Source organism: Cryptomeria japonica, chromosome 3 (assembly GCF_030272615.1).
Source record: "Cryptomeria japonica chromosome 3, Sugi_1.0, whole genome shotgun sequence".
NCBI classification, from domain to species: domain Eukaryota; kingdom Viridiplantae; phylum Streptophyta; class Pinopsida; order Cupressales; family Cupressaceae; genus Cryptomeria; species Cryptomeria japonica.
This window is the reverse complement of record NC_081407.1, coordinates 545976452-546003568: the sequence shown is the minus strand read 5'-3', so window position 1 is coordinate 546003568 and position 27117 is coordinate 545976452. Positions and strand designations below refer to the sequence as shown.

General features: G+C 37.0%; 1 protein-coding gene across 1 annotated transcript in view; it reads right to left on the bottom strand.

The window, feature by feature from the left end:
- The window catches only part of LOC131075096 (NAD-dependent protein deacetylase SRT1), a 200840-nt gene that overhangs the window by 99158 nt on the left and 74565 nt on the right, over nt 1-27117 (bottom strand). The window contains exons 7-8 of the mRNA XM_058011919.2: nt 6588-6667; nt 6061-6139 (exon numbers count right to left, since the gene is read on the bottom strand). Of these exons, the coding sequence (XP_057867902.1) occupies nt 6061-6139; nt 6588-6667 (159 nt within the window). The remainder of the gene's footprint in view (nt 1-6060; nt 6140-6587; nt 6668-27117) is intronic.

Here is a 27117-nt window from a genome sequence, read left to right as displayed (position 1 = left end):
GCGTTGTAGGATTTGTTGTCGTCGCTCCTCTTGGGCAATCTCCTCCAGGTGGGCCTGCTGTGCCAGCGATGCCTGTGCAAGCAGCCGGGGGAGGTGGTTCATTAACCGGTTTACTGTCGGGCTAACCTCCAGCGCTGTCCACACGGCACTTGGTGGGATTTCTGCCTCCACCGCTTCTCGTCGAACGTATGTTTGCATGGCTACCTGGAGTAAAATTGAAAATTCTCGCGTTGTCGTGTCTTCTCCTGTGTAAAGTTCTGTCCGCGCGTCGTCGGCCTCCGGGTTTACTTCACCAACGGGTAGGCCCATTGTGTCTGTGCGCCATCCGTGTCTTCCGTTCCCGAGTTCGTCTAAGCAACGGCGCCAAATGTTTGCCCTCTTGGGTGAATAACTTAAGACATAAAGAACATAACGCAGAATAATGCCGTAAATATCAGACAAAGTATATTAGATGTTCTATTCATAATAAGTGTATGTTACAAGTTACATTCCGAAGTATAAAAGGGTACCGAGGGGGTGCGAGCGCCAACCGTCGCACCGCAACTTCCACCCCTCGGTTGCCAACTAACCAAAACAATTACACATAATTAACTAATGTTATTCCCGTGTACAATAATGCCGCCAACAAATGAGATAGCAGCTGAAGGGTCTCCTTGTATGCATTCTCCTGCTAAGCAAAGAAGCTTGCTCTATGTACCATTGTGCATGATAGAAAGGTTTTTCATATTCATGTACCTGAGGACCTAACTTTAAGATTTTTGTAGATGCCAAAAGCAGTCATAGTTTACCTTAGGAGTTTCTGTAATGTCCCCACTTCTCTAGGTGGATCCAAATGCTTAGTTTCACCTGTAATCCATCTCCACAGGTGGAATTCCGTGTTGGGAGATGATTGGTTAGCCAAAGGGGACATTTACTTAGACATAATTGCTTTGATGAAACATTTACAATAAAACTTTATAATTTTATGTTATAAAGTTACTTTTTCCAAAATTAGAAAAAGTTAATAAAGTAACTTATAAGTTACTATTTAATTTAATAAATGACCTTTTGACTTTTCCCATGGCACGACCCCCTAGGTGAAAAAGTAAATTGTTAAGAAGGTGGTCAATGTTAATGAATTAAAGACCCTTAAGCAAATCGAACTTATGAGGAGAGGGAAGATTCCCTTGGAATCTTAATTTGATGCCATTAGGGGTTCAATTTGGGAGAGGAAGGCATAAGTGTGATTTGGAATCATTATTGGGCATTCTTGTGTGATTCATTTTATTGATTTTGCTCTGCAACATTCTGCCATAGCAGTCTCAGCAGCTTGGAGGCCCAAATTGAGGACGAAAACCCTTGGTTCAGGCAGGTTGGACGATACCCCAACCAATTATCTCACTTCAGCACTCAAAAGGAATTGTTCCAGACCCAATTGAGGGTCAGAATATTCAGAATTTTGGATCAGAATTGCAAACTTGATAGCAAAGGACAGATCTGAGCATTTGGATCAGAGATTGCAGCGAGAAATAGGCCACAAATGCCAGCCGTACCATTCTCTTGCCTGGGAATCCATTAAAAATAAATTGAAGGGTTTAAGCTGGAATTTTTGTACAAATCTGATTGTCAGCAATAGGAATAAAGATGGGACACTTTCCTTCAGGCTTTTAATGTCACCAGAGAGAGATTTAAGCAAAACAATGTGGAAAATTACCCATTTTCAGTGAAGTCTCCTGGGGGTTTGAAGGAAACGGTATCAATCTAGTCTATTTATGTGAGATTTGTTTTTGGTAATTGTTTACTAGAGGAAATAAACTCATGGGAGCAGTTAGGACTCATTGATAGCTCCTGTAGCAGCACCTGGACTCATTTGTGCTAATTAAGCAGCCCTCCAAGCAAGGCGTTGGATCCCTGGTAGGCCAATTTTGGCTTGTCTTTGGTGAATCCCATTGTTTATTGGCTTTTAATAATTGCTGTTACAAATTCAGTCAGTTTGAAATTTAAATTTCAGTCATTAGCTTATGTTGATTATTGTCTTTCAATTGCATTATTTAAATTCCCAAAGCATTCATACTTTGCAAAAACACAAAAAAGGTGAAAAACCACAAAACAAACAAACAAAACCAATTTCCTTCTCGCTGGTCAAAGAATTTTAAAATCAGAAAAGTAAAACAGTTTGCTACATTCCTTAGTCAGCATCTTTCAGTTCCCAACACATCAATCAAGATTCAAAAGCCTTGGACATGTGCATTTCCATTTTGAAAACTACTCCCAATATCTATGTTGCGAGTCAGTGGCTCATCACCTATGTAATTATCATATAATCAAAAGATGTTTTCCTATGTTGAATGTTGAGAAAGTAGTAGAGATGATCTTTATCAACAGAAGTTTTAGCCTTTGCGCTACTGTTCTTTATATGATATTGCAGAGCATGTTACACAAAACAATGGGTCGATATCGATCCACAGCGTCGACTCTTGCCCACTTTGGTATTAATACCAACGTGATATCATTTAGCTGTTTGAAGTATTTTATTGTTCCTGCATGACACCACCACAACTACGAATAAATTTGATTTTTATAAATTGCTAGAAATTTGGTACAAGGCAACCCAAAAACTATCAAGGCTTGGAGCTATGTCTTTTCAGATTGAAAAAAGTATCTTGTGTATCTCATAAATTACCATATTGCTCAACAAGTGGTCGTTCTCCTCATTAATGACCTCTACCATATTCCTCAAAGGCTTGTCCTAGTCCTTTAATTTTTTATAATTATCTGAAGTAGCAATGAGACTATCAGCAAAAAGATTTCTGGCATATTCTTGAATTTCAAAGTTATATATTATCCACTTATTGTTACTAGTTTTTACCTCTTGAACTTTATTATAAATCTTGTGGCAGTTTTTTAGAAAAAACTAGGGTTGGAGTGGTCATGAAGAATCCATCTATCAAGCTCTCTGGTACAAATATATCTGATATCTCTTCTTGTTGTTGGTCGATAACCATGTCAACCATTGTTTGCATGCTTGGACTCAATAGACCAAAAAATTTCCAACTCGACAAAAATTCAATGACTTAAAAAATACTTAAATTTCTTTAAAAATATAATCTCGTGCAAAATACAATTACAAAATGTATCAAATGCGTCTAGCAGGGGTTTAGGGGCAATGCCCCCAACAAGGTCAAGGGTTAATATTGCTCACAAGGTCTAGGGATAATACCCTTCATTAGGTCTAGGGGCAACACCCTAGGTACGTTCCTTGTCACAATACAAGGCAAAATCGAGGGGTAGATCCCTTGCCACCATGCCCAAATGAAGATTCTTGGAATACACCATTTACAATAATTTCTAAAAGGTTTAAAAGCATGTAGCTTCACTCCAATCCACACAATAATGTTGACAGCTTGGTGTGGTCTTTCCCCCTAGGCATGTAGGTCTTATAAAGGCAAACTACATGTGGTTTGAGTGTGAGAATTGCAATTTTTACGCCTTTTAACACATCAAACTCTACTCATTGACACAAGCCTAGTACATCCTGCAAACTTGCAAAGTATTTGGTTGCAACTCAGTATAAAATCATGGAAAACTTGGAGTTGGAAAGTCACGAGTTGACACATCAAAAACTTGGCCATGGAAAAAACCTACGCTAAGTACTCTACAAGTAGGCGAACTATGATTTCAAGTACCATTTCCTATTCCTAGAACCCAACTCGATGATTGAAACTTATTTCAAGTATATATTGAATTTGGACAAGTTTAGTTCTATTATTTTGGATCTGCTTGCAAGATTTCCCCACTTCTTGGTTCCACATTTTCATTTTGGTTTCTCAAAAATTTAATGTGGTGATTAATCTTTACATTTCAATCTTGAAAGAATAGGATCTTCTATTCACACTTTTGAGACCAATGCAGTGAACTTTGAGTGGAAGTGCCAAACAAATTAAAATACGAAATGCTTAATGTGTGATTTTGTTTATCATAGTTGATATCAAGGAGGATTGGCCAATAGTCAAGACACATTATTTCATTCACATTGGCCTTGAATTATCCATTTACAAGACATCCAATTTGATGAGATCATTACTTCATCTGTTTTTCAGCTATGTATTTCAATCCTTTACACTGATTTGTCCAACTCTATTTACCTTTCAAGATATCAAGATCTATTGGCTAGGCTACTTCAATCAAGTCTTTGTCTCCTTCGTGGTGAATTCTTGGCATGGATGGTGGCAGAGTGATATAGTGAGATTCAAGTGAAAAGTTCTTGTATGGAGGCTCACTTTTCTTTGGAATTAAAACTAATAATGAAGCAGAATTTGAGGCATTGCTAGCTGGTATAGCTGCAACAAAATCTCAAAATTTTAAAAAGTTAGTACTAGAAAGAGATCCATTGATGCTATGATAGTTATGCATATGGAGAAAGAAGACCTAAACAACCGATACATAGAGATAAAAATAACATAAAAATAAGTAACAATAAGGCTGGATCCCTGCTAATTTGCACCAAAAGGTTGTAAGTAATATAAGAAAAGGAACATAGACTGTGAAGACCCTTATGCATCACTTAAAAAGGACATTTCAGTTTTTAGTACCATAGGTAAAGTCTTAACAACAAGTGACTTCAATGCAAGGACAGAAAACATGCAAACAATCAATATAAAAAAGGAGTAAAAAGAGAAAAGTAATCTGTCATGGTTGAACCAAAGGAGCAATCATAATTGCAAAACGATTTCATTTGATAGTAAGGGAAATGTTACACATTACGGGGCAGAAGTATTGGGGCTATGTAGTTTATACAACGTGGTCATATGCAATGGTATGAGAATATGGCCGAAATTGGGAAGCATCACCTACAAAACTTACTACGGTTAGTGTAGTAGACTATGTTATTTGATGACAAAACTATATCACAACACTAATAGAGTTAGTAGTTGGGGCTGCCCTATAAAGAGGAAATCAAATTATAGTCCAATATATGTAAGGCTTGACATCCACACAATCAAGCAACAAGATGAACAAGTCCACTTATATAAAAAGAAGGCATCTCCATGGAGTAAAATCCTCATCACTCAAGAAAATCAGATATTCTTCAAAGCTGCCATCAAAAAATTCTTTTGTGAATCTAAAAGCAATACAGCTTGGATGGAGAGCCATCCAATAAGTAAAAATGTGTTGATTCCCTTTATATACAAGGCTTTAAGTGCATGTAGAAGGGCTACACACGAAAGAAGAAGAAAAGATAATTATCTGGCAAACCCATGGATTGATGATGAGTGCAAAGTAGCAAAAAGAAACTAAAAAAGAATATGGGATGGACAACGAAAATAAGGAGTAAGAAAATGTGTTATAGTCTAAAAAAGAAAGGTATGTGAGCACAAGAAGGGAGAAGCTAATTGCTCTTGGAAAACACAACCCCAAGAGCTTTCTTCGAAGAAACTACAAGAAATAGAAAACAATATCACAGACTCCCGATGGCTTGTATATGCAAAGTTGTTATATGAGTGTGTTCAAGATAAACACAACCCCCAGGTAATTAATGAAACCAGTGAGCTATTTTCCATCAAGGAAACCAATTAGGGCATAAAAGGACTTGCTAGAGGGAAAGCATAAGATATAGATGGGCAGCAAGAAAACTATTCAAGGAGGATTCCCAAAGGATTGTATGACTAGTGTTGTTATCCCTCTTTATAGAAACGGTAATATCAATAATCCACCAAATTACCACACCACTACAGTTAATCCCCTTCTTGGATAACTTTTCAATAGCATGATTGAACCAGGAATTACCTATTGGGCAGAGGGAAAAGGGGCTAAGGATAGGCATGCTTTAGGCTAAAACACTCCAATATTGACTATATATTAGTTTGTTCATTTTGGCAATGATCACTCTCCATATTTCATGTCCACTTGACCAAATACAACTGATTCATTCATCAGAGTTTGAATAGAAACTGTAAGTGCAATGTTAGAAAATCAAAGATGCAAATATTAACATCCAAAAAAAAAAATTTCAGAAAGCAGCTCGGTAATATTGCATGCCTCAGAGGGAGAATCAGTAAAATATCAGATGAGAAATCATACCTGAAGATTGACAATTACAAGCTTGCCGCCACCACGAACAGATTTTAAGGGCAAGTTGCATGCAGGAGTAATCTGCAGGCTGCTCAGAAAATAAACAAAAACCAAGTAACCTAAGATAACAAAGAAGAAGAAATCATATTTATCTGGCAAACAATTGCTATGTCAGAACCAGTTATAAGTTTCATTGGTTTCTTCAAAATAACCAAATAAACTGTATGCAGTTAATAGGTATGATTATTTACAAAATATATAACTATGACAATTGCAAAAACACATCATAATGTGGCTATTTATCATGTTTTTCAAAATTTATTCTTCACATTAAAGTTTTAACTTTATTAGTCCAATAAAATTAACATATATTTAATCTAGCTTCAGGAAAAGTCCTCCAGCTATAAGCAGTGCAGCTGATTCATTTCTCTTGAAATATTAGTATTTAGTGCCCCACAGATAAATGTGCAACAGGCACATTATAACTTACATAATTGCTTCTAGATTTCTAACATTGATAAAGAAGGATATGTTACCTAGTTCCTAAGCATATGATCAGATCGGCCATCTTACAATGCTTCTCCGCAGGATTCATCTCTTTTGATGGCAATGCATCCTGTAAAAGAAAGAAAGGAGTCACAAAAGTATAACCCCCACTATTTAACAGCCACAGTTTTCCTTTTAGTCAGTCTATAATCCCTCAAAATATTGTATTAATCCTTACAAGTTACAAGTGTAAATTGAGATGATCCATATTCCAAATAATGCAGAGACAATGAATCTGTTGCGTAACGAAATTGAAGGAATCTGGGTATGACTGAGGCATCTCATTTCAGGATCTGGGAGTATATGTCCCTGTAAATACAGACGATATACATGTGCTGGGCTAAATCATTCAAATATATGGTTAATTTGTACATTGGTAAAGAAGAAAATTAAAAGGTCGTCAGCTAAAAGTCATTGGATGCAGGGAATCAATAGTCGTAGGGAAGTAGAAGAATAGTTTGTGATTCTGTGAACCATATTTAGTTTGATTTACAATTTTAAGGTAATAAAAACTCATTGGAATAAACGTATATGTACTTTTTGTGCTTATAATGAGTTATGCTAATGTTATCTCATACATCTACACATTATCTTCATCCTCAAACCTGACAACATGTATGCAGGTGTTCTGATGCCCACAACACTAAATTTTGATTCCAAGTTTGTATGTAATGTGATAATCATTGGATTAGCCATATTTTACCTGAAGCTCTTTTAAAAAAACACCATTCTTCATGCACAATCAGAGAGACTGTATAGAAACAAAACCCCTAAAGAAGAGCCAAAATAGCAGCGTTCCACAGAATTTCAAAACGGGGGGCCAAGGGCCTAAGTTTGGGGACGGTGCAGGGGAGGATGGAGGTGCTGATATACATGTAGTACTTGAAAACTAGTTATGAAAATATGTAGAAGAATTACATTCCAAATGACACTTTCGCAAATTAGTAAAATAGTGAAATTGCAAATACTAAATACTAAGATTTAAGATTTTACATTTTAATTTTAAATACTTGAATACTAAATAAAATTTGACAAATGAAATCGTCAAATTGGAGATTTCTTTTAAATCAAAAATATCATAAAGATGATTACAATGAGTAGCATGATATCAAAATAAGTACAAACTACAAAATGTCAAAATGTAGTGAAGGGAGGCCTCTAATCATCCCCAAATTGGACCTCCTCATCACTGGAAATATTGGACTCCTCATGGTTAATATCCACCAAACTAATACCAACCAGCCCTGCATCTAAAGTTGTAGCATCCCCATCAATCTATGATGGTTCCTCTAGTTCTACATCCCATTGTGCAACTAGACTCTCGTTGTACACAAGTGTCTTGCGGTCAATGAGATGCAAAGCACTATGTACAGCCACAAGCTTCTCTTCTCTCCTAGAGGAAAGTTTGTTCCTCTTAAGAGAGTGGATGAGCCTATAGGTAAACCAATTCCTCTCAGTAGTTGAAGAACTAGAAACTTGAGATAGCAAATGAATAACTAGAGTGATAGTCAAAAAAAATTTGTCCATGACAAGTCCATCACAAAATTGGGTCCTCATGTGCCATAGTTCCTATATCCATCTTAGCTGGTCAGAATAACCCCTAAGAGTGGCAAATTTGGTCCACTCAATGCAAATCATGTTGGCATTATGAGGATCATAGATCTTATCAATGCACCTATAGAACCCTGCCTTAACCTCATCATCTTGAATTGATGTAACTCTACCAAGCCTAGTCTTGTACCACTTACGATCCAATGCATAGGCAGCCATATGCAAGGGTGTTTTAAGCCTGTCCCATCTCTGTTGAATGATTGGTTGAATATGCTCGTTGTAGAATGCTAAAGTGGGGTCCCTCACTCACACAACAGCCCTCATTTAGTCAAGCATAGAATCGATGCACTCATGCACCTCTCCAAGGTTAGGTGCATCCCCATCCCCATATATGATGACCTGAAAAATTGGAGCAATGATGGAGACCATGTATTTTGCATCACTCCAAAACACATCACTCTTCACTATATCCTTCACCCTCCTCCCTTGCTTTGTCCTACACTCGGCCCACCAATTCCAATCTATTCTCATAACTATGAGTTGCAATGCCACTTGCAACTCAATCATGCTCTCCAAGAGAATGAAATAGGATGCACATTTGGTCTCGAGAAGCTCCTAAAGAGTGGATGCGAAGTGTGGTGGTTGTAGATAAACATTTGCACATCTCTCGCATTATTGACCACTCCACTCAATCTTCCACATGTCCTTGAGTGCATTGTTCATGGCATGCACACAACATGGAGTCCACCAAATATGTTTGTAGGATGCTTCAACAAGTTTCCCTGCAACTTTGCACACATGTGCTACATTTGTCACTACTTGGACCACATTTTGTGGCCCAACCTCCTCGATAGCCTTCCTAAGGACCTCAAATTGAAAATTAGCATCTTCATGATGCCCTATAGAATCAACTGCCCTAAGAAAGTATGTGCCCTATGCACATGTAACCATGATGTTGATAAGCGGACGATGGCTAATGTTCTTCCACCCATCCATGACTATGTCGCATCCAATCTCCACCCAACATGTCTTCATCTTCTCCATCAAAACATTGATCTTGGAATAGTTCTTATCCAAGATCATGGTCCTCAATTTGGTCTCACCTGGTGACACATATGATGGTCCAACCCTTCCCACCATCGATATTGTTTCCTTATAATAAGGAGACCGAGCTATATGAAATGGGATGCCATTAGCAAAGAAGAACTTGCCAATGGCATCATCTATCTCATCCTTCAACAACACATTGAACAATTCAGCTATGGGGCCACTTTGCAACTTGCATTTCCACTTACCCTCTCCTGCATAGGCCATGGAACTAGAAGTGAGACAAAGTAGTAGGCATTGCGGCTGCAATATCATCAGGGACACCCCAAATCTTGCTGATCTCAGCTCTATATTTGATGTTTGTCGCTTTTTCCAAAAAAGTACATATGCCCACACCTTTTACTTGAATAAAAAAGGTGGTGTGCATTAATTATAGTAATGTTGCCAAACCATTCTACATCACAAAAGTTGCATTTCCACTTCCTTGTGACACCACCTATATCCAACATGCTTTGTATTTTTGTTGCAAATTATCTAAGAGGAGACTTACAACCACAAGGACCTTTAGCATGCTCTGCCAAGAGTGCGGATGGACACTCTACACTAGCTGTTGCACTTGCCATGGAACTAGTTTGGGGTTCAAGATCAGCCCCATGGTCACCCCCTCAACCTTAGGTTCATATTTTGAATCAGTTTCACTATGAGAATTAACCTCTACCTCATCCTCACTCATGTCATTAGAGCTCATTATGATAGTGCAATAAACGAAAGAAGCAAAAAACTGCAAAAAATCGCAATTAATCGCGGATTGGCCAGGTTCCCGATTTTTTCCCTTAAAAAATCGCAATTTTATGGTCAACGTTTTTCAACGATTAATGTGAGATTAAACCACGTTTCAGTCAGCTCAAAAATCGCGTTTAATCAGCTTTTAAAAAGAAGCAAACCCTAAATGACACCTGCAGACAAAAATCGCGCGACGGTTTTCCAATATCCCCGACGTGAAGGAACAATCGGCATGGAGGAACAGACGACATGATGGAAGAGCTGCGCCTGTGACAGCAAAGTTGGGTTGCATCGTGAAAAATTTCAGCTTCTACATTTATTATTTGAAATCACAATTTTCCATCTTATACCTAATATTTTTTTAATATGTTTTGTCAATATTATAAATAGGAATAGAGTAAGCATTATTTTTTGTCAGGGATATTCAATAGCATAATTATTTTATATGAATATTTTTCTCATAGACAATATTTCTTAAAACATTCAATTCTTTTTTATCATATCTTTATTTTTATAAAACAATCAATAGATTGACTGGAACACATCTTTCTATTTAAACTTGTTTTTAAATCTATATACAATCACTATATAAAATTTATATAACTCAACTTTTTTCTCTTCTCTATTTTCTAAAATTCATATAACTACTTTCTTCTCTCTTTTCTATTTTTTCATTAAAAAAAAAAAAATTAACCACACTATCATTGGATTTTACTCACATTTAACACCTTGTGTAGGGTATTGTTAGAAGAAAAAACAAACTCTTTGTACGAAGCATAAAGTAGTTTACCTTTAAAATCTTATATACTACAAAACTTTATATTTTTAGAAGAAAAAACAAACTCTTTTGTTTTATTACACACTTTTAACTTGGAATGCAATGTACTCAGCCTGAACAAGGAATATATTCATGGGTTAAAACTCTATTTTATTTTCTCCTTATATCTCTATGCTATGGAAATGTGCTTAAATTTAAAAAAAATGTAGTTTTTGTCTCTTTGTCTATAATTTTTTTCGTTTTTTTTAAATCCAATTTTTTCCCGATTTTTTCAAAAAATCTTGTACTTCTGGTTTGCAGATTTATTCCCCAAATGATTTTTGCTTCTTTGCAATAAACAATATAAATTCTATAAGTGCCTAGTTTCAGCCTAGTTTATTATTTATTATTTAACAGATTTGAATCTTGATGAGAAAATGAAATATGAACAATATGCATATTCATATTCATACATTCATTTCAATGTAGGATTGCTCATTTTTCATTTTCTCATCAAGATTCATGAAAATGAAACTTACAAACAAACAAAAAAATATTGAAAAAACAGTCAAAAAAACGTATCTTTTGCTTGAAAAATTGTTCCAAAGGGCTGTGGAATCCTCCTCCTCTCTTTTTGTAATTATAAAACCCTCCTTCTCACCCTTACTGCACTTGCAAAACCCTCCAAACTCACTCTTCAGCCTTCCCTCACTATTTTCTCTCCTTGGCACTTCATTGCTAAAAAAAATTGGAAACCTAATGTGAATGAAAAATGAAGTAATATGGTTGTTTTATTAAGCATGGAGGAGCTGGATGGCCCACATGCCTTTAGGGCTCAACCAAGGGCATGATTTTCAAGGAAAAAATAATTTTAAAAAAAAGTTGAAAAAATTTTGCTTTTTGGTGTCCCAACGAGGAGAGATGCCCAAATGTCTCCAAGACATTCAAGGGGTGCTTGGGCATACCTCAGACATCTCGGAGACGTCTGGGTATCTCCAACATCTCTCGCATTCTAGTGGAAATGGTGGGGGGATGTCCCTGTCCCAGAAACGCAAGGTTTGTGGGAGAGGGGAGGGGGCTGTGTCCCCATGGTTCACTGCAAAATAGTGAATACTATAATCATGGATGCAGCTTTCGAAGAAAAATCTAAATTTTAGCAAACCCTAGACATGATACAGCATGGAATTTTCAAACATAAAATATTTAAAAAATAAAAACTATGTTACCCCGAGTTTCCAGGACGGGGATGGGTACGCGTTTCTGGGACGATGATTTTTTTTGCCAATTTTGGGGACAGCTAGGGGACGGCAAAGGGGATGCCTATATAAAAAATAGGGAAAATTAAAATATATAAGGAAATTTAAATTATTCATATGAAAACACGAATAAAGCATGCACATATACATTATAGAACCTTAACATATAAGAACTAGCAGAGTCCTTATGCCAAATTTGTGTTAAATTGAGAGTCAAAGTCAAATTGTTTATAGCATTCATTGTCAAAATTCACTGTCAATATGCAGAATTTATGGGGACGTCCCCTAGAAGTCCCCTGTTCCCGGGACGTCCCCGGGACGGGGATGCCTGAAAAAAATACCGGGGACGTGTCCCCGGGTAACATAGAATAAAAATTAAACAAAAAAACCATAATATCAATGTTCAGTAGATAATCAGCATATTAATGGACAAAAATACCTTGAAAACATTGGGCCCTCCCTATGGACATGATATCAACATTTTGTGGGTTGACCAACAAAAAAATAAAAAATTAAATGTCATGGGAATGCCAAAAACTTTCCAAGGTGCATTTGGGGATGCAAATTTTGCACTTGCCTATAATTGCAGCTATCAATAATTTCACCAATTATTCAACAAATTTAATGGTTTCTTGATCCAAAGATCCAAGAGTATCCAACAGTTTAAACATGTAGTAAAATGGCAGTGCTCTGCACCATATACTATCTCTGCCAAAAGCTTGACCCTCCCAAGAACGTGTGGTCACGTTACGAAGCTCTTGACACTTCTGCATTAATGCCATATAATTCTGATAGTGTCAACCCTATCCCAAAGCAACTATTTTTACCAAGAAAACCTTTTACCAATCTTCAAACTTCATATTTTCTCAACCCTATCCAGTAGCTCTCATCACAATTACTGGTTCCATGATGTATGCCTTTGATTTCGAAGATTTTGGAGATTTACTTCCTAGAATTTGATATGATGTCAGAATGAAATCCATTACTCCTCAAGATCTACTAGTTCCTTACAAGGCAATTATGATTAACATGCAAAAAATAATCTACTCCATTAGCCACAAACATACACTCCAGAGCAGACTTTAATAATAAATAATAGAGAGAGAGAGAGAGAGAGAGATTTATCAATGTGTCAATCACACTTGTATAATGAATGATAGGAAGGGGCAACCCCTATCTACCTAAATACATTTCAACATCCTGGTCTTGATGTTTATTCCAGGTGGGCCTCCTACACAAAAGTATAGCTACATGTATATACTATATGCAATCCAAGGCAAGGCCTAAATGACAGATCCCAAGCAATCATAAAATTGTATGTAATTGGCTTGCTATAGTACAACCCAAGGAATCACACACATCAGTGCTTCAAGCCAAAAACACCCAAACCACAAGCATTATAGTAACACCCACAAATGATGACATAAGAACCCAATAAGATGAGATTAGATTAACATGCAAATATGCTCTAATGTATTGAGATAGGAGGAGATTTGAATTTAATTTAAAATATGGAAGAGAAGTTCATCTATCAAATCCAGTATCCAATTGTATCATTTCCCTCTAACACAATAAAAGGAGAAGGGATTCTTCAAAGATTCAAACGAATCTAGTGTAAACACATTAAATATTATACAAGTATTGAGAATTACCACACCAAAGCAAGCAACACTCAAGTAGAAACCAAACCAACGGATAACAATTTAAACTGTAACCAACTTCCAAATAATTGCCCACAATAAAGGCATGAAAGACGATGATCATAGTAAATAGAATACTTATAGACTAAGAATAATCATTTTTCTAAGTATGTTTCGTCATCAAAACTATTATAACGGTTGACCCACCCTCAGAAGCACCCACATAAATAAGGGCCTATTCCCAGCATCAAAAAACCTCCAAATCCACTCTCATTTCGTCAAAATTTGAGCAACTGATTTTTTGGGTCTTTTTTGCCTGAGCATGCATTTCAAGGCAAAATCTAGAGGTCAGCAAAAATTCTAGACACTTTGGGACAAAATAGACCTCACCTCCAATTTTCTGTACCAAGCTTGTGAAGTCAACTATTTAGTTTTGTGCTTGAGGGGACATATCTTGCACATTTGAACTTCATTTTTCGCAAACAAGTAGGCATTAGACAACTAGTGGAGACCTCTATGCAGATCTTAGGTCCATTTTTGTAGAATATTCACTGGGTATTTAGAGATATCAGATCTTGTATTTTAGGTTCTTGTCTTAGAAAATGTGCAAATTAGTTGATTTTTTTATTCAAGTGAAAAAAATTAGCACTGAGGGGATCTATATTATTGTGTGAGTCCATTTCTATACATTTTTCATTCTTTTATCATGGATCCAAATCATATTACTCTCCTCACTCCAATCAACTACTATGCTTGGGAAAAAAAATGGAGATTAATCTAAAAAACCATGGGTTATACAAAGTGACCATGGGTACTGAACTTGAGCCTACAAGTGCTACTAAGAAGAGAAAGTGGTTAGGTGTAATGAGGCTTTTGGGACATTATGCATGTCTACATCTTCAAATCTTCTCTTTCATGTTGAGTCTTACACCACTCCCAATCAGATCTGAACTACATTGGAGTCCTTGTTTGGGAAGCAAGATGCATCGAGGAGATTTCAGTTAGAGAATGAGCTTGGCTTGAATCCTATAGATTTTAATAGAATCCAAGACTTCTTCACCAAACGCAAGTCTCTCAAATTACAGTTGCAACAGTGTGGTATTTAGGAGGAGGAGTCTAAGTTGATTCTCTCTATCCTTGTCAAACTTGGTCTTGATTATTTAGTTTTTGTTTCTACCTTTTATGCCACCAAAGATGCATTTGGTTTCAGGTATACCATGCCTTCACTTGATGATTTTGCTTCTCAACTCACTCAAGAGCAAACCAAGTGATTCAGATGGGTCGATTGAATTCTACCAAATCACATGCTCTTCTTGCATCCAAAGGCACCATAGATCGGAAAGCTTCACATGGCAAAGGCAAAAAACAGAAATGTGTGGATTCCAAGTTACATTAGCAGCCCAAGGACACACAATCACATGATTATTTGGATTCTTCTTCCTCTTCTAAGAGGTCATCATCAAAGAAGGATAAGCAAAAGTGTGCATATTTCACTAAGATAGGACATGATAAGCATTAGTGTTATGAAAAGATTGATGATCTTTAGAATCTTCTTCAGAAGCACAATATTGAGCCACCTTCATCTAGTTCATCTTCTTTAACCATTTCATAACCTAAACATTCTGAGTCCACTTCTATGGCATGTGGCGAAGACATGATGAAAGGCTATGCTCTCTTTGCATCGATACATCTTCAATCCCGTAGGTGGGTTCTTTATGCAGGAGCCTCTCATCCTATGGCTTCATCTATGGGTGTGTTCTCTTCATATGAGCCTTGCACTTTACCACACATCTTGTAATGTCCCCACTTTAAAATATAATTTAATAACAAATAATGATAATAAAATTAAAATACAAAAAAATAAAAAGTTAATGAATGGTCAAAAGGCATGAAATAATAAGTTGTGACTCCTCCAAATATGACGTATTAAAGGGAGAAGAGAACTCATTTGAAAGGCGGACTAATTGGGAATGAGAACTGCAGATCTGATTTAAATAAGAAATGCGGATCTGATTGTGAAAGGTTGTGTCCCTTTCAAAGGGCAGAAGTAATGAAGAGTTGCACACTTTCAAAGGGTGTGTCTCTTGCCAAAGGGCATCCATAATGAAGAGGTGTGACCTCTCCCTCACATTGAAAGATATAAAGGAAAGGAAACAAAAAGCATTCAGTGACATCACCATCGATCAAATCAGATCAGAACTGTTACTAAGTTACAGGCAGTAACATCCTTGTTCTTGGTGGTATGCATGGGGATGCGCTTAATATATATGTTTAATATATGAAGCCTGATAACGTTCTTATGCAAAATTTCATAGTAATATTAATATAGAATGCAATATTGTATGACAGTCATAATATACATCCACAGTACAAAGTGATATTGCCATAACTTTGTCCTAGGCCATAAATCTATTCTAATCCTTCTATTCCTCAAGGGAGATGGGTGCTGCTAGGGAAGGGCAGAGTAAAATCACTTCAATAGAAAGCCCCAAGGGTGAAAGGACTCCTGAAATCTGGGCTGCAGGCCCCAAGGGTGAATGGACTGAGTTCCAATAATCTGGGCTACATTAAGGAGGTGGTGTCAAGTGCCCTAGGCAGCCAAGCCCTCTTCTGGGAATGGGGTCAGATTGGTTTGGGTTTAGGCATGGTTTTAATGGCATCATAAGTTATATTACAAAGAATTAGTTAGTTATGCTCAATTAATAGTGATAAAAAGTAGTAGCATAGATGTTGCTCTTGGAATTGACAATGTATAAATAGGGGACATTACACATCTTGATGGGTAATAACACTTATATGAGTCAACCTGAAAGATCCCTGATGGATCTCTTTTACCAATCTGCTGTAATTTTTATTTATTTAAATTGAATTTTCCTGCTTATTAATATTTTCTTTCAGAAATAGACAGAAGTTGCAGAAGGGTTGAATTCTTTTTGTATTTTGATGATTTTTCAACAAGTAAATAATGAAGTACAAGTACATGAACAAAGTACTGAAAATGAAGTTCATATACAGCCAAAACAAATTCGATTCAAGGCAGATTTCTGAATATAAAATCAAATATTTGACCAGATGAAGATTTCCAATAATTTCAGGAAGATTACAATCAGGAATAATTCCAACCTGGATGCTGAAAGAGTAACATAACTAGGAATGAAGTTGTGGCAAGATTCCAGCCCTCCAAGTGCTGCACGTGGGAAGGAAAGTGGCTGCCAGGTACAGCCGTACGGCTGCCAAGTACACCCAACTGGTTAGAAACCCCAAACCCCACGCTGAACTCTGTCAGAATTGCTGAACCTCCAGAAAGAATGCCGTACAATCTCCAAGATGCTAATAGCTGCAAACAAATCCAAACCACTGTATTGGGGGCTACGTCCCAAACAGGCAAGGCATTGGGGTTGGCGTCCCAGATGCTGAAAAGCTCTTCCAGAGCCAAATCTCAAATCCAAGATGTAAAATGTGTAAAAGATGATCATAGAATGAAGCTCCTATCCCCTTATAACCCCTCTCAATTGCAAATCGAACCCTAATTGTCTCCAAGTGGCGTGGTCTAGTGGAAATGTTATAATTTCTTATTTTAAAGTGGTCATGTTACTAGAAAATGACCTTTTTTCTCATAGACAGAAATCCGCTCACTGAATTGCCCTGAGACCAAAGAGAAAGATTTAAAGAATTTCAAGATCTTTCCAACGAGCTATCACACAATAGGATGCGCATCCAGATGAGGCCAAAATCCCCTTATTACTCCAAAATGGCTAACAACTTAGCCTTATTTAATTATTAAACGCTAACTTAGGAAATATTAAAAATATAACCCAAATAGCCACAAAATGCCCAACTGACATTACAAACCCTAAAATCATCCTGTCACCTGTCTGTGACTGAAGTCGGAAATCAAGGATTCACTGGTAGTCTCATCCCTAAAATCTAGGGATGCTCCTAAAATTTAGGAAACAAGCCCGATCTCTCTGAAACTGAACCCAAAGAGGCATCTCATGGAGACCCAACCTTGGGCATGATCAAACCTCCTAAAAAGTAGGAACTGCCTCCTAAAAACAAGGAATGTCTCCCAATTGATCAATAACTGCTAGAACACCAAGTCTCCAACACTGAATAACCATACCGGGCCTCTGTCCAACCCTGTCAGCCTACACGACCCCATAATAAGCTGACTCACATGTCTCTGCTAGACAGAGCTAAAGAGGGGACATGACACAACCGAGAGGGTTCTATTGAGGTTGATGATAGTACATTTAATGAGGAACATTTAATGATGTACTATGTGTTCTTTCTTTATCATCCAATCTCTTTTCCATATATCATATTACTCACAGTGGGTAGGGTAAGACAATAGAGTTCACACCTGATTCAATGGTTATCAGAGACTTGCATAGTAGAGAGATCATTGCAGTTGGTAGTGTTGATCATACATCTCGATTGTATGAGTGTTCTCATTTTGGTCCCACCGAACAAACAGTTCCATTAACTAGTCCTAACTCTCATGCATCAATAGTGGATTAGGTATTTGAGAAGAGGTTTGGTCACTTGAGCCTATGTGTGCTTCCATCATCCACCATGGTTCTTGACACTTGTGTTGAGCCTCCTTCTCAACCTCTTGCTTCTTCAGAGATCAATCCACTTAAGCAAGTTGATTGTTCCCTTCCAGTTTCTGCTTTGCGGGATGAGTACTTGCCAAATATTGCAGGGTTGTTTGATACATTATACACTCCAAAAACTGGGGACATGCTTGAGGATTTTCTATTCCTCTTTGATGGCAGCTTCAATATTTTTGTCATCCCATCTTCAATACCTTCAGAAGTTGTTCATTAGGTATCTTCACAATTGTTTGATCTTGCTTCAGTTGATTTGGCATCTTTTGATTCAAACATATGGATAGTTGAGGAATCTTTCATGGCACACATCATGAAACTATTCCTTCCATCTCCTTTCATGAAGTTGCTTCTACCTTGGCCATTGGATTTGTTTCTTCCCAAGGGGAGGAACATGGTTTGCCACTCTTGAATCTTCATCAATGTTCATCTTTGAGCATTCACCTTCAACATTGGAGCCTCTTCATTATAGGGGGGATACATCATCCCTTCCTTTCTCTCTTATGAGGGGGATATTGATTGTACTTTGTGACCGATTCAGTACTTAGGGGGGAATTCGGACTCCATGCTTAGTCACATGTATTCTTTTTCATTTCTCTCTCTTTTGGAGAGGAGTTTTCTCCCACACAGTTTTTCTCCTTTTTTTCTGTTTGTAAGAGTTGCATGGTTTGTAAAAGGGCACCTAATTAGGCCTTTGTTGTTGGGACCCATTCATGCTTCCATCTTTGCATTCATATTAGCTCTTTAGCTTATCCCTAGGTTAATCTTAAGGGGGGGTGTTGGAGTAATATGGACATTATCTAATTATTTAATTAATTAGGCTTTTTAATTACTTTACCCACTTAAACTTAGGTGCTTTTTACTTTTATTATATTAGACTAATAATAGCTTAAGTTGTCTCATTCATTATGAATGTGACACTTGGCACTACCTAATATAATCTAGCTTTAGGGTTTCATTCATCCTTTCATTAGGATTTGCTCTTTCATTGTAACATAATTCTTTTGTGCAATCAATACAGAATTTCTTGTCGTTGAGCATATTATTCTTGCTTGATCTCCTTTTTGCAATAGGTGGTGTGCTTGTAAATGATTCTTGGCTTGCAAGGATAAATCATCAACTTCTACACAAACATTCATGACCTACTCAAAATACAAAAGCCCTCCACTATTCAAAATTACAAAGGAATTTTTTAATTTTATGAGAGATCAGCTAATATGTCCCTAAGTAATCCAATCTCCATTTCCTAGAGAACAATATGTTCAATCCTCAACATTGTTGGGGCCTATAAGAACCCTTGCAGCACTTTAGCTCAAATCCCAAAAATAAATTTGCAATCAATTCAATTCTACTCTTTCTTATCACCCAATTCGCAGAATGGGCAAAGTGAGAGCATACAAAGTAAGAAAAAGGGCAGTGGAAAGTTAATTTAAAAGTGTTGGTGGCAAGCTAACCAACTTACAATTTAAAACAACCATAGAATCACTCTACCCAAATTGTCTGATAGTGAGTACAAACAAAGTTGTGTCACCACCAAAATGACATATTAACTCACCCAATTCCAATTCACACCATGCAAAGCGGAGAATGATAAAAAAATAAAATGAGATCCAATGGTAATACCATCCCAGGATTCATTACAATGAAAGAACAATTACTAGCCATACAACCATCTAGTATTACAATGCAAAAAGATAAAATATTGTTATTTTCCTTCAACAGTTACTTTCAAACATTTATCTAACATTCTCAATTTGAGAGTATTCCATCAAACAGTTGGCTAGCAAATTGAAACACATAAAATATTTACCAGGATTGAGCTAAATGATGATCAACTATTGCAGTTGGGTCAAAAGTCTGATATACTACTTCCTTGCTGCTGTTTGACTAGAATATGCTGATTGAAATCTAATATAAACTCAAATCTGCCTCGATTCCTCTCTTTGTTTTTATAATGAAAGTCTGATCTGCACACTTGTAACATTCTAATTTACACTATAGAAGTTGGTTCTTTTCAATTGACATCTGAAACAGCCCTTCTTAACACCTTAAATGATATAACCTGAAATACTTAGTTCTTCACTTCTCAAAGCTGTATTGTCATTAAAATGCTATTACTACACAGTTTGGACCATAGATGGACTACTCGACAAGTTGCAATAAACTCACAAGAGTTTTTTGTCTTAGCGAGTAAACTCGCCATTAACTCGCACAAGCTTTTGTGAAAAACTCACCAAAAACAAAATCTCAGTGAGTCCCTAGCAAAAACTTGGCTGCATAAAAAAAAGAGGCCCAGACACATCAAAAAATTATGCAATTTTTTATTTTATTCAAGTCAATCTCATTCTCTTCATCAAAATATATACATGAAATATAACATTTAAGTGTAAGTCTCTTTACTTTAACTTATATTTCATGTATATATTGGCAGGATATTTGAGAGTGGCTTCAAATCTCTAGGAGTTATAATGCAAATTCTAGGTTTTAGAAAATCTTATAAATTTTCAGAGAGTCAAATTTCAGTAATCAATAGGCTCCTATCAGCATTCTCTCGCTCTCTCTATCTCCCTGAATTCTAGACCTATCTATCTCCCTATAACTCTTCCTCTATCCCCTCTCTCTACCACTCTCTATCTCACTCTCTCCTCTCTCCCCCAAGATCTAGACCTATCTCTCACCCTCAAACCCCAACAAGTGGTGCTATCCTCAACTTCATTTTGGCGAGGTGGAGAAGCCACAGGGTGTTGGTTAATTGTGTAACTAGGATAGGAAAATAAATAGGATTCGGATTGCCTTAAGGCATCATTTGAATCCTTATAGGGCAGGGCCCTATCTATTGTATTTATATGTAATGTGTAAAACCATTAAGGGCTGGACCTAATATGTAAAGGGGCGCATCTCTAGGTCCAACGTGTGGACCTATCTCCAGCACACACATTTTGTGGCGTATAGTCTTATGTATTGATCATTTATGATGGGCTGGGCCCAAATGATTGTATTATTAAAAGGATGCATCCCTTCTCCAAACGTGTGGTCCTATATCTTATTTTAACACATCTCTATGTAGCGTGGGCTCTTGTAACATGGAAACTATATTGTTTAGGTCCCATGCTTGTGGTGGCGTGTGGAACTAATATTATAGTGTTGGCCCCAAGGATGGATTGGGCTGACCCAAGATAGGGCTCACCTCTTGTATATATGCACAAGCATATCACTAGTCGTAAACGCAATCAAGCAATCCAAATATTAGACAATCAATGTGAAGACCTTGTGCTTTGCAATAAAAGGTCAATGCGAATTCTGATCAAGGAATCAGCGAATTACTTCTGCCATCAGCATTTGCCATTCATGCGATCTTGGACAGTGAATACATTGAAGAGGATAGCGAGTTCCTCTTGAAGGTCTACAAACACCATTAGGTCTGCAATCTTCAGTGAAGAACTACGAAGAGCTGGAAGCTGTATGCTGATGATATAATCATATAAGAAAGAGATAAGTCTGCTATCTTCTACTGTTACATTGTGCCCTAGCTGGGTTACGACTGTAACTCTAATTCTGCCCTAGATTGACAGTTATATCAAATAAGTAATCTGATCTTTATTGCCATTCTATTCTACAATTAATAAAAGGATCTAGATCTAATTTGTTGCTGGGTTTTTCCTCCAAGTGGGAGGTTTTCCCAAGGTATGTGTTGTGTCTTTTCTCTTTTGTATTCTTGCATTCACATTGTTCTCTGCAATCTGATCACTAAAGTTAACATGGTATCAGAGCCTAGGTTTGCATGTGCAATGATCAGATTTACAGCCTGGACTTCTGTGTGACGGCTAGGGTTTTCAGATGATTACATGCACAGTCAAGGTCCTTCATTTGCATCAATGGATTCCTCATCCTCTTAGCATTTTAGAACCTTCAAAGGTGATGAATCTCAATTTATTTCAAGGGAGATAGGTAAGTGAAGTTGTAGGTGAATTGAGGCTACCTTATTTTGATACTTGATGTCATCCTTATATATTTCTGCTATCATATACCTGCTATCACTTATATATTCAATGTATTCATGGCTGAATAGTGATAGTGTATATATATGGATGTGTATTAACAATTAGGATCCGAGTATAGGTAAGTGTCTTCTATCTATATGTCTGAATCTGTGTGTTGAGGGTTTGTAAGGGTTGGTGTTTTGTTTTACTATATCATGTCTCTAAGGTAACCTAATGTCTACTCTTGAAGATAATGTTTTCAGGTTATGTCTCTCTAAAGAAAGCATTCCTGCATGACCTGAGAAGCCCTACCTCAGTCAGATCTTGTCATCGAACTAATTATGAAAGTCTACCTTTCATATCTCTCTTTTAAGATGCTATGGGTCCACTTCGTAAGTAAGAATGAATCATCAGGTCTATGAATTCCTTATTTAGATAGGGTTTTAGAGGGAGTCTTGATATCTTTTAATATATCATTTCATTCTTGGGTTCTAATCATTATGGTTTAATAGAGGAATTGATAATATATATCTAATGTATATTCCTTGTCTATGGCAAAATGTTTATTTATCATGATACTAACCTCGATACACTAGGTGTATCATCCACCCTCTACGGAGTGCAAGGTGGTAGTGCTCGCTCACCCTCTACGGAGTGCAAGGTGTCAGTTCTTTCCACCCTCTGCAGAGTGCAAGGTGGCAATTCTTTCCACCCTCTGCGGAGTGCAAGGTGGCAGTTATTTCTCACCCTCTGCGGAGTGCAAGGTGAGTTCACCCTCTGCGGTGTGCAAGGTGACAGGTTGTTCTTCTCAGTGAAGAAGCTTATGTACCCTTTGCGATTGTGCATGATTTATGTTGTATATATGTCTGAGTGATTATCCTGTAAGTGTGCATATGGAAAGGTCTCTTTCATCTTCTGTGGATGTGCATGATGAAAGATAATGGTGTTATATGCAGGTCCCCAGGAAAGTGTGAAGTTATGAAGCGTTGGCTTCTTCCTCTGCAGGCATTGCAAGGAGAACGTCATGGAAAGATTCATATTGTAATGTAATTGTGTGATCAAATCACGATGTGTATATTGTTTGTACTCTTAGGGCTAGGCCCTAAACCTTGTAAATGTTCTTGCCATGGGTTTGTCCATGTGAATTTGGTTATGTATTTACTTTCCTCCCTAGTTAAGAGGGAGTGTTGGTTTTTTGTGTAACTAGGATAAGAAAATAAATAGGATTCAGATTGCCTTAAGGCATCATCTGAATCCTTATAGGGCAGGGCCCTATCTATTGTATTTATATGTAATGTGTAAAACCATTAAGGGCTGGACCTAACATGTAAAGGGGCGCATCTCTAGGTCCAACGTGTGGACCTATCTCCAGCACACACATTTTGTGGCGTATAGTCTTATGTATTGATCATTTATGATGGGCTGGGCCCAAATGATTGTATTATTAAAAGGACGCATCCCTTCTCCAAACGTGTGGTCCTATATCTTATTTTAACACATCTCTATGTAGCATGGGCTCTTGTAACGTGGAAACTATATTGTTTAGGTCCCATGCTTATGGTGCCGTGTGGAACTAATATTATAGTGTTGGCCCCAAGGATGGATTGGGCCAACCCAAGATAGGGCTCACCTCTTGTATATATGCACAAGCATATCACTAGTCGTAAACGCAATCAAGCAATCCGAATATTAGACAATCAATGTGAAGACCCTGTGCTCTGCAATAAAAGATCAATGCAAATTCTGATCAAGGAATCAGCGAATTACTTCTGCCATCAGCATTTGCCATACATGAGATCTTGGACAGTGAATACATTGAAGAGGATAGTGAGTTCCTCTTGAAGGTCTACAAACACCATTAGGTCTGCAATCTTCAGTGAAGAACTACGAAGAGCTGGAAGCTGTATGCTGACGATATTCTTATATAAGAAAGAGAAGTCTGCTATCTTCTGCTGTTACATTGTGCCCTAGCTGGGTTACGATTGTAACTCTAATTCTGCCCTAGGTTGACAGTTATATCAGATAAGTAATCTGATCTTTATTGCCATTGTATTCTACAATTAATAAAAGGATCTAGATCTGATTTGTTGCTGGGTTTTTCCTCCAAGAGGGAGGTTTTCCCAGGGTATGTGTTGTGTCTTGTATCTTTTGTATTCTTGCATTCACATTGTTCTCTGCAATCTGATCACTAAAGTTAACACAGGGGACCCCTAGGACTAGGCACTCTAGTTCTACCTCTCCCCTAGTTTTCACTAGAAGTGGGAAGAGCAAGATGTAAAATGTTTTGATGTAGTATTTATATATAGTTTTACAAAAACAATTTGCTATTTAAATGTCCCCTTCTTGGGTAGCTTAGTATTACGGGTCAATTACTTGAATTCCTTATACTAATATGAATATCAATATCTGATCTTTCTCTGAACTTATAAAATTGATAATATAAAGACTTGTATATTTTAAATGACACCTATTATGCCTCTCGCTATCTCTGATTTATACAATTAATATCTGCTGAGTGAAAGATATATCTAATAAGTTTCCCTTTCACCTATATTGATAAGGGATATCGATTGGATGACAAGATAGTATTGTGCTTGATATGATCTGGTGAACTATGCCAACTTATGAAATTCCAGTCTGTGATAAGAGGTAGAGTTATATGTGCTCTTTCTGATATGTCTACGTGGTTCTGCAACGATCCTCCTTGACCTTGCTGCTATATCTGGTCACTGATAATAATATGCAAGTTATAGACTCGAGTATCGCTCTATGGTGCTACGTTGCTGCTCCTAATGTCGACTCATATGCTTGCAGCTTAAGATGGTGTAGTCACTGAAATATGACTGTGTTCCTTATGCCACCGAAATGCCAGAGGCAGCTACTCTTAGAAGATCAAACCCAAAATGGATAAGGAATGAAATATAGATTGACTTTCCCAAGACGTTATTGCTGATATGTATCGCTGGTCAATACACTTTTGGAACTACTGGCTTTATGCTTGATGAATATTCTCCTTACGCCATAGCAAATGTCACACCTGCTAAATAGAGATTGCAAAGATTATTGTTGTCATATATGTTACTTATTACTTATCCGAACTAGTTCTTCTGTCCAATAATGGATTACGTTTATTTAGGTATGTACAATATATATAACTATACTCTCCCTTTCCCATTCATATCACCAAGAACATTGATGTTACTGCCTGGAACTTGAGAGCAGTTCTGATCTGATCTAATTGATGACTGTCCTGAATTGATGTTTGAAACTCCTTTTATACCATTATCTTCCTAAAGGTCATGTCTTTTGGAATAGCCATTCCTTGAACAGTCATGTCTTGTCCTTAAATGATCAATGTTTGTTAACGTAGGAAGTTGTCTTAATAATTAATGATATCGCATTACTTCATTATACTAATCTTACGCACCTCTTAATAATTGGAAATCTTTACTTAGCTTTCATTCCTTGTAATGGTTTGATGTGAATGTTTTATTTCCGTCGGCAGCAATCTCTAGTAGCTTGGTTATCACGATAGGTGATGATAATCACCGTATAGCTTATTGATCAGAATGTTTGTCCTTCGTTATTACTGCCTACCATATGTTATTGCTATTGTGATTGCTGACTTGGTCGAATCGATCATGATCATGGCCGCTGCTTCCCTACATCTCTCCTATATCATCGCTGCCTAATCAGAGTCGCTGACTTGTACTGGACACACTGTAACTAACAACACTAATCGATGTTTGATACGATTTGTATGATGGCTAATATAATTCGCTGCCATCTAAATACTCCACCGGTCATATTATAGACGATTGTCATCACCTCTTCATGACCCACGACTTTAAACATAACCAATATATTATTGCTATTACTTGTTTATCGATTTGTAATGGTAACACTTGTCGATATCATAATTTCTTAATGGTTGTTTTAAATGTTATAGCCAATCCTTTAGTAAGAGGTCTCCATTCATCTTCGACATAATCGCTATTCTCCAATTGATATTATGGGAGTCACTAACTGTAGCTTGTATATTTTACAGCATCCTTGGATACGATAGCCTTCACAATGCTTACATTCCTCTTTTTCTTGTCAACTCTAATGTAGCCGAGTGTAATGTTCTTTCCACATCTGTTTGCAAATCTGCCCCAATTCGATTTCTCTTAATTAGTCGAAACCTCCTTGTATGTAATTGCTTGATATCTGTCCAATATAGAATTGTTGTTCAACCACTGATCACTTAATAGACTCTTCCTTTATATATGATTATTGCAATTTTGTCTCTTTAGAGACTTCACAAAATTGCGGTGCTAGGTTGCCATGGTACAAAGTGTGGGGACATTACAGCTATTTTCATTTTGTTTCAGACTATCAAACATCAACATTCCACATGATGATGCCATTTTGTACCCAGTTTGCATTTAAATCAATCAAATGTATCTAGAGTCTAGACTCATCTTGTTTCTTTTGTGTACTCATTTATTGACTCATTGGATGCATCTCCTCATTGAATTTTGCAAAAAAAGTGCATTTCTAATTAAATTTAAGCAATATTTTAAGTTGGCAAGTTCTCACCGAGATTTTTTTCCGGTCCTTGGCGAGTTTTTGCTTCCGGCGAATAGTTCAACTATGGTTTGGACAACAACTTGCATACCCAAATAGTCCAAAAAAACATCCTCATAAATGACTTAAATGGTTCAGTGATAATCTCACAACCCAGAAGTAGCAAATACCAAATCTGTACTTAATACTCGTTCTAGATAGACTGCCTTATCCTGTATACCCCTTTCATAGTCGTACCAACTGGTAACATATTTCTAAGTATATCAGTTTATCCTTGGCTGTACCAAGGAAAAGGAGATATGTCTCAGATTGAAAATTAAATAAAAT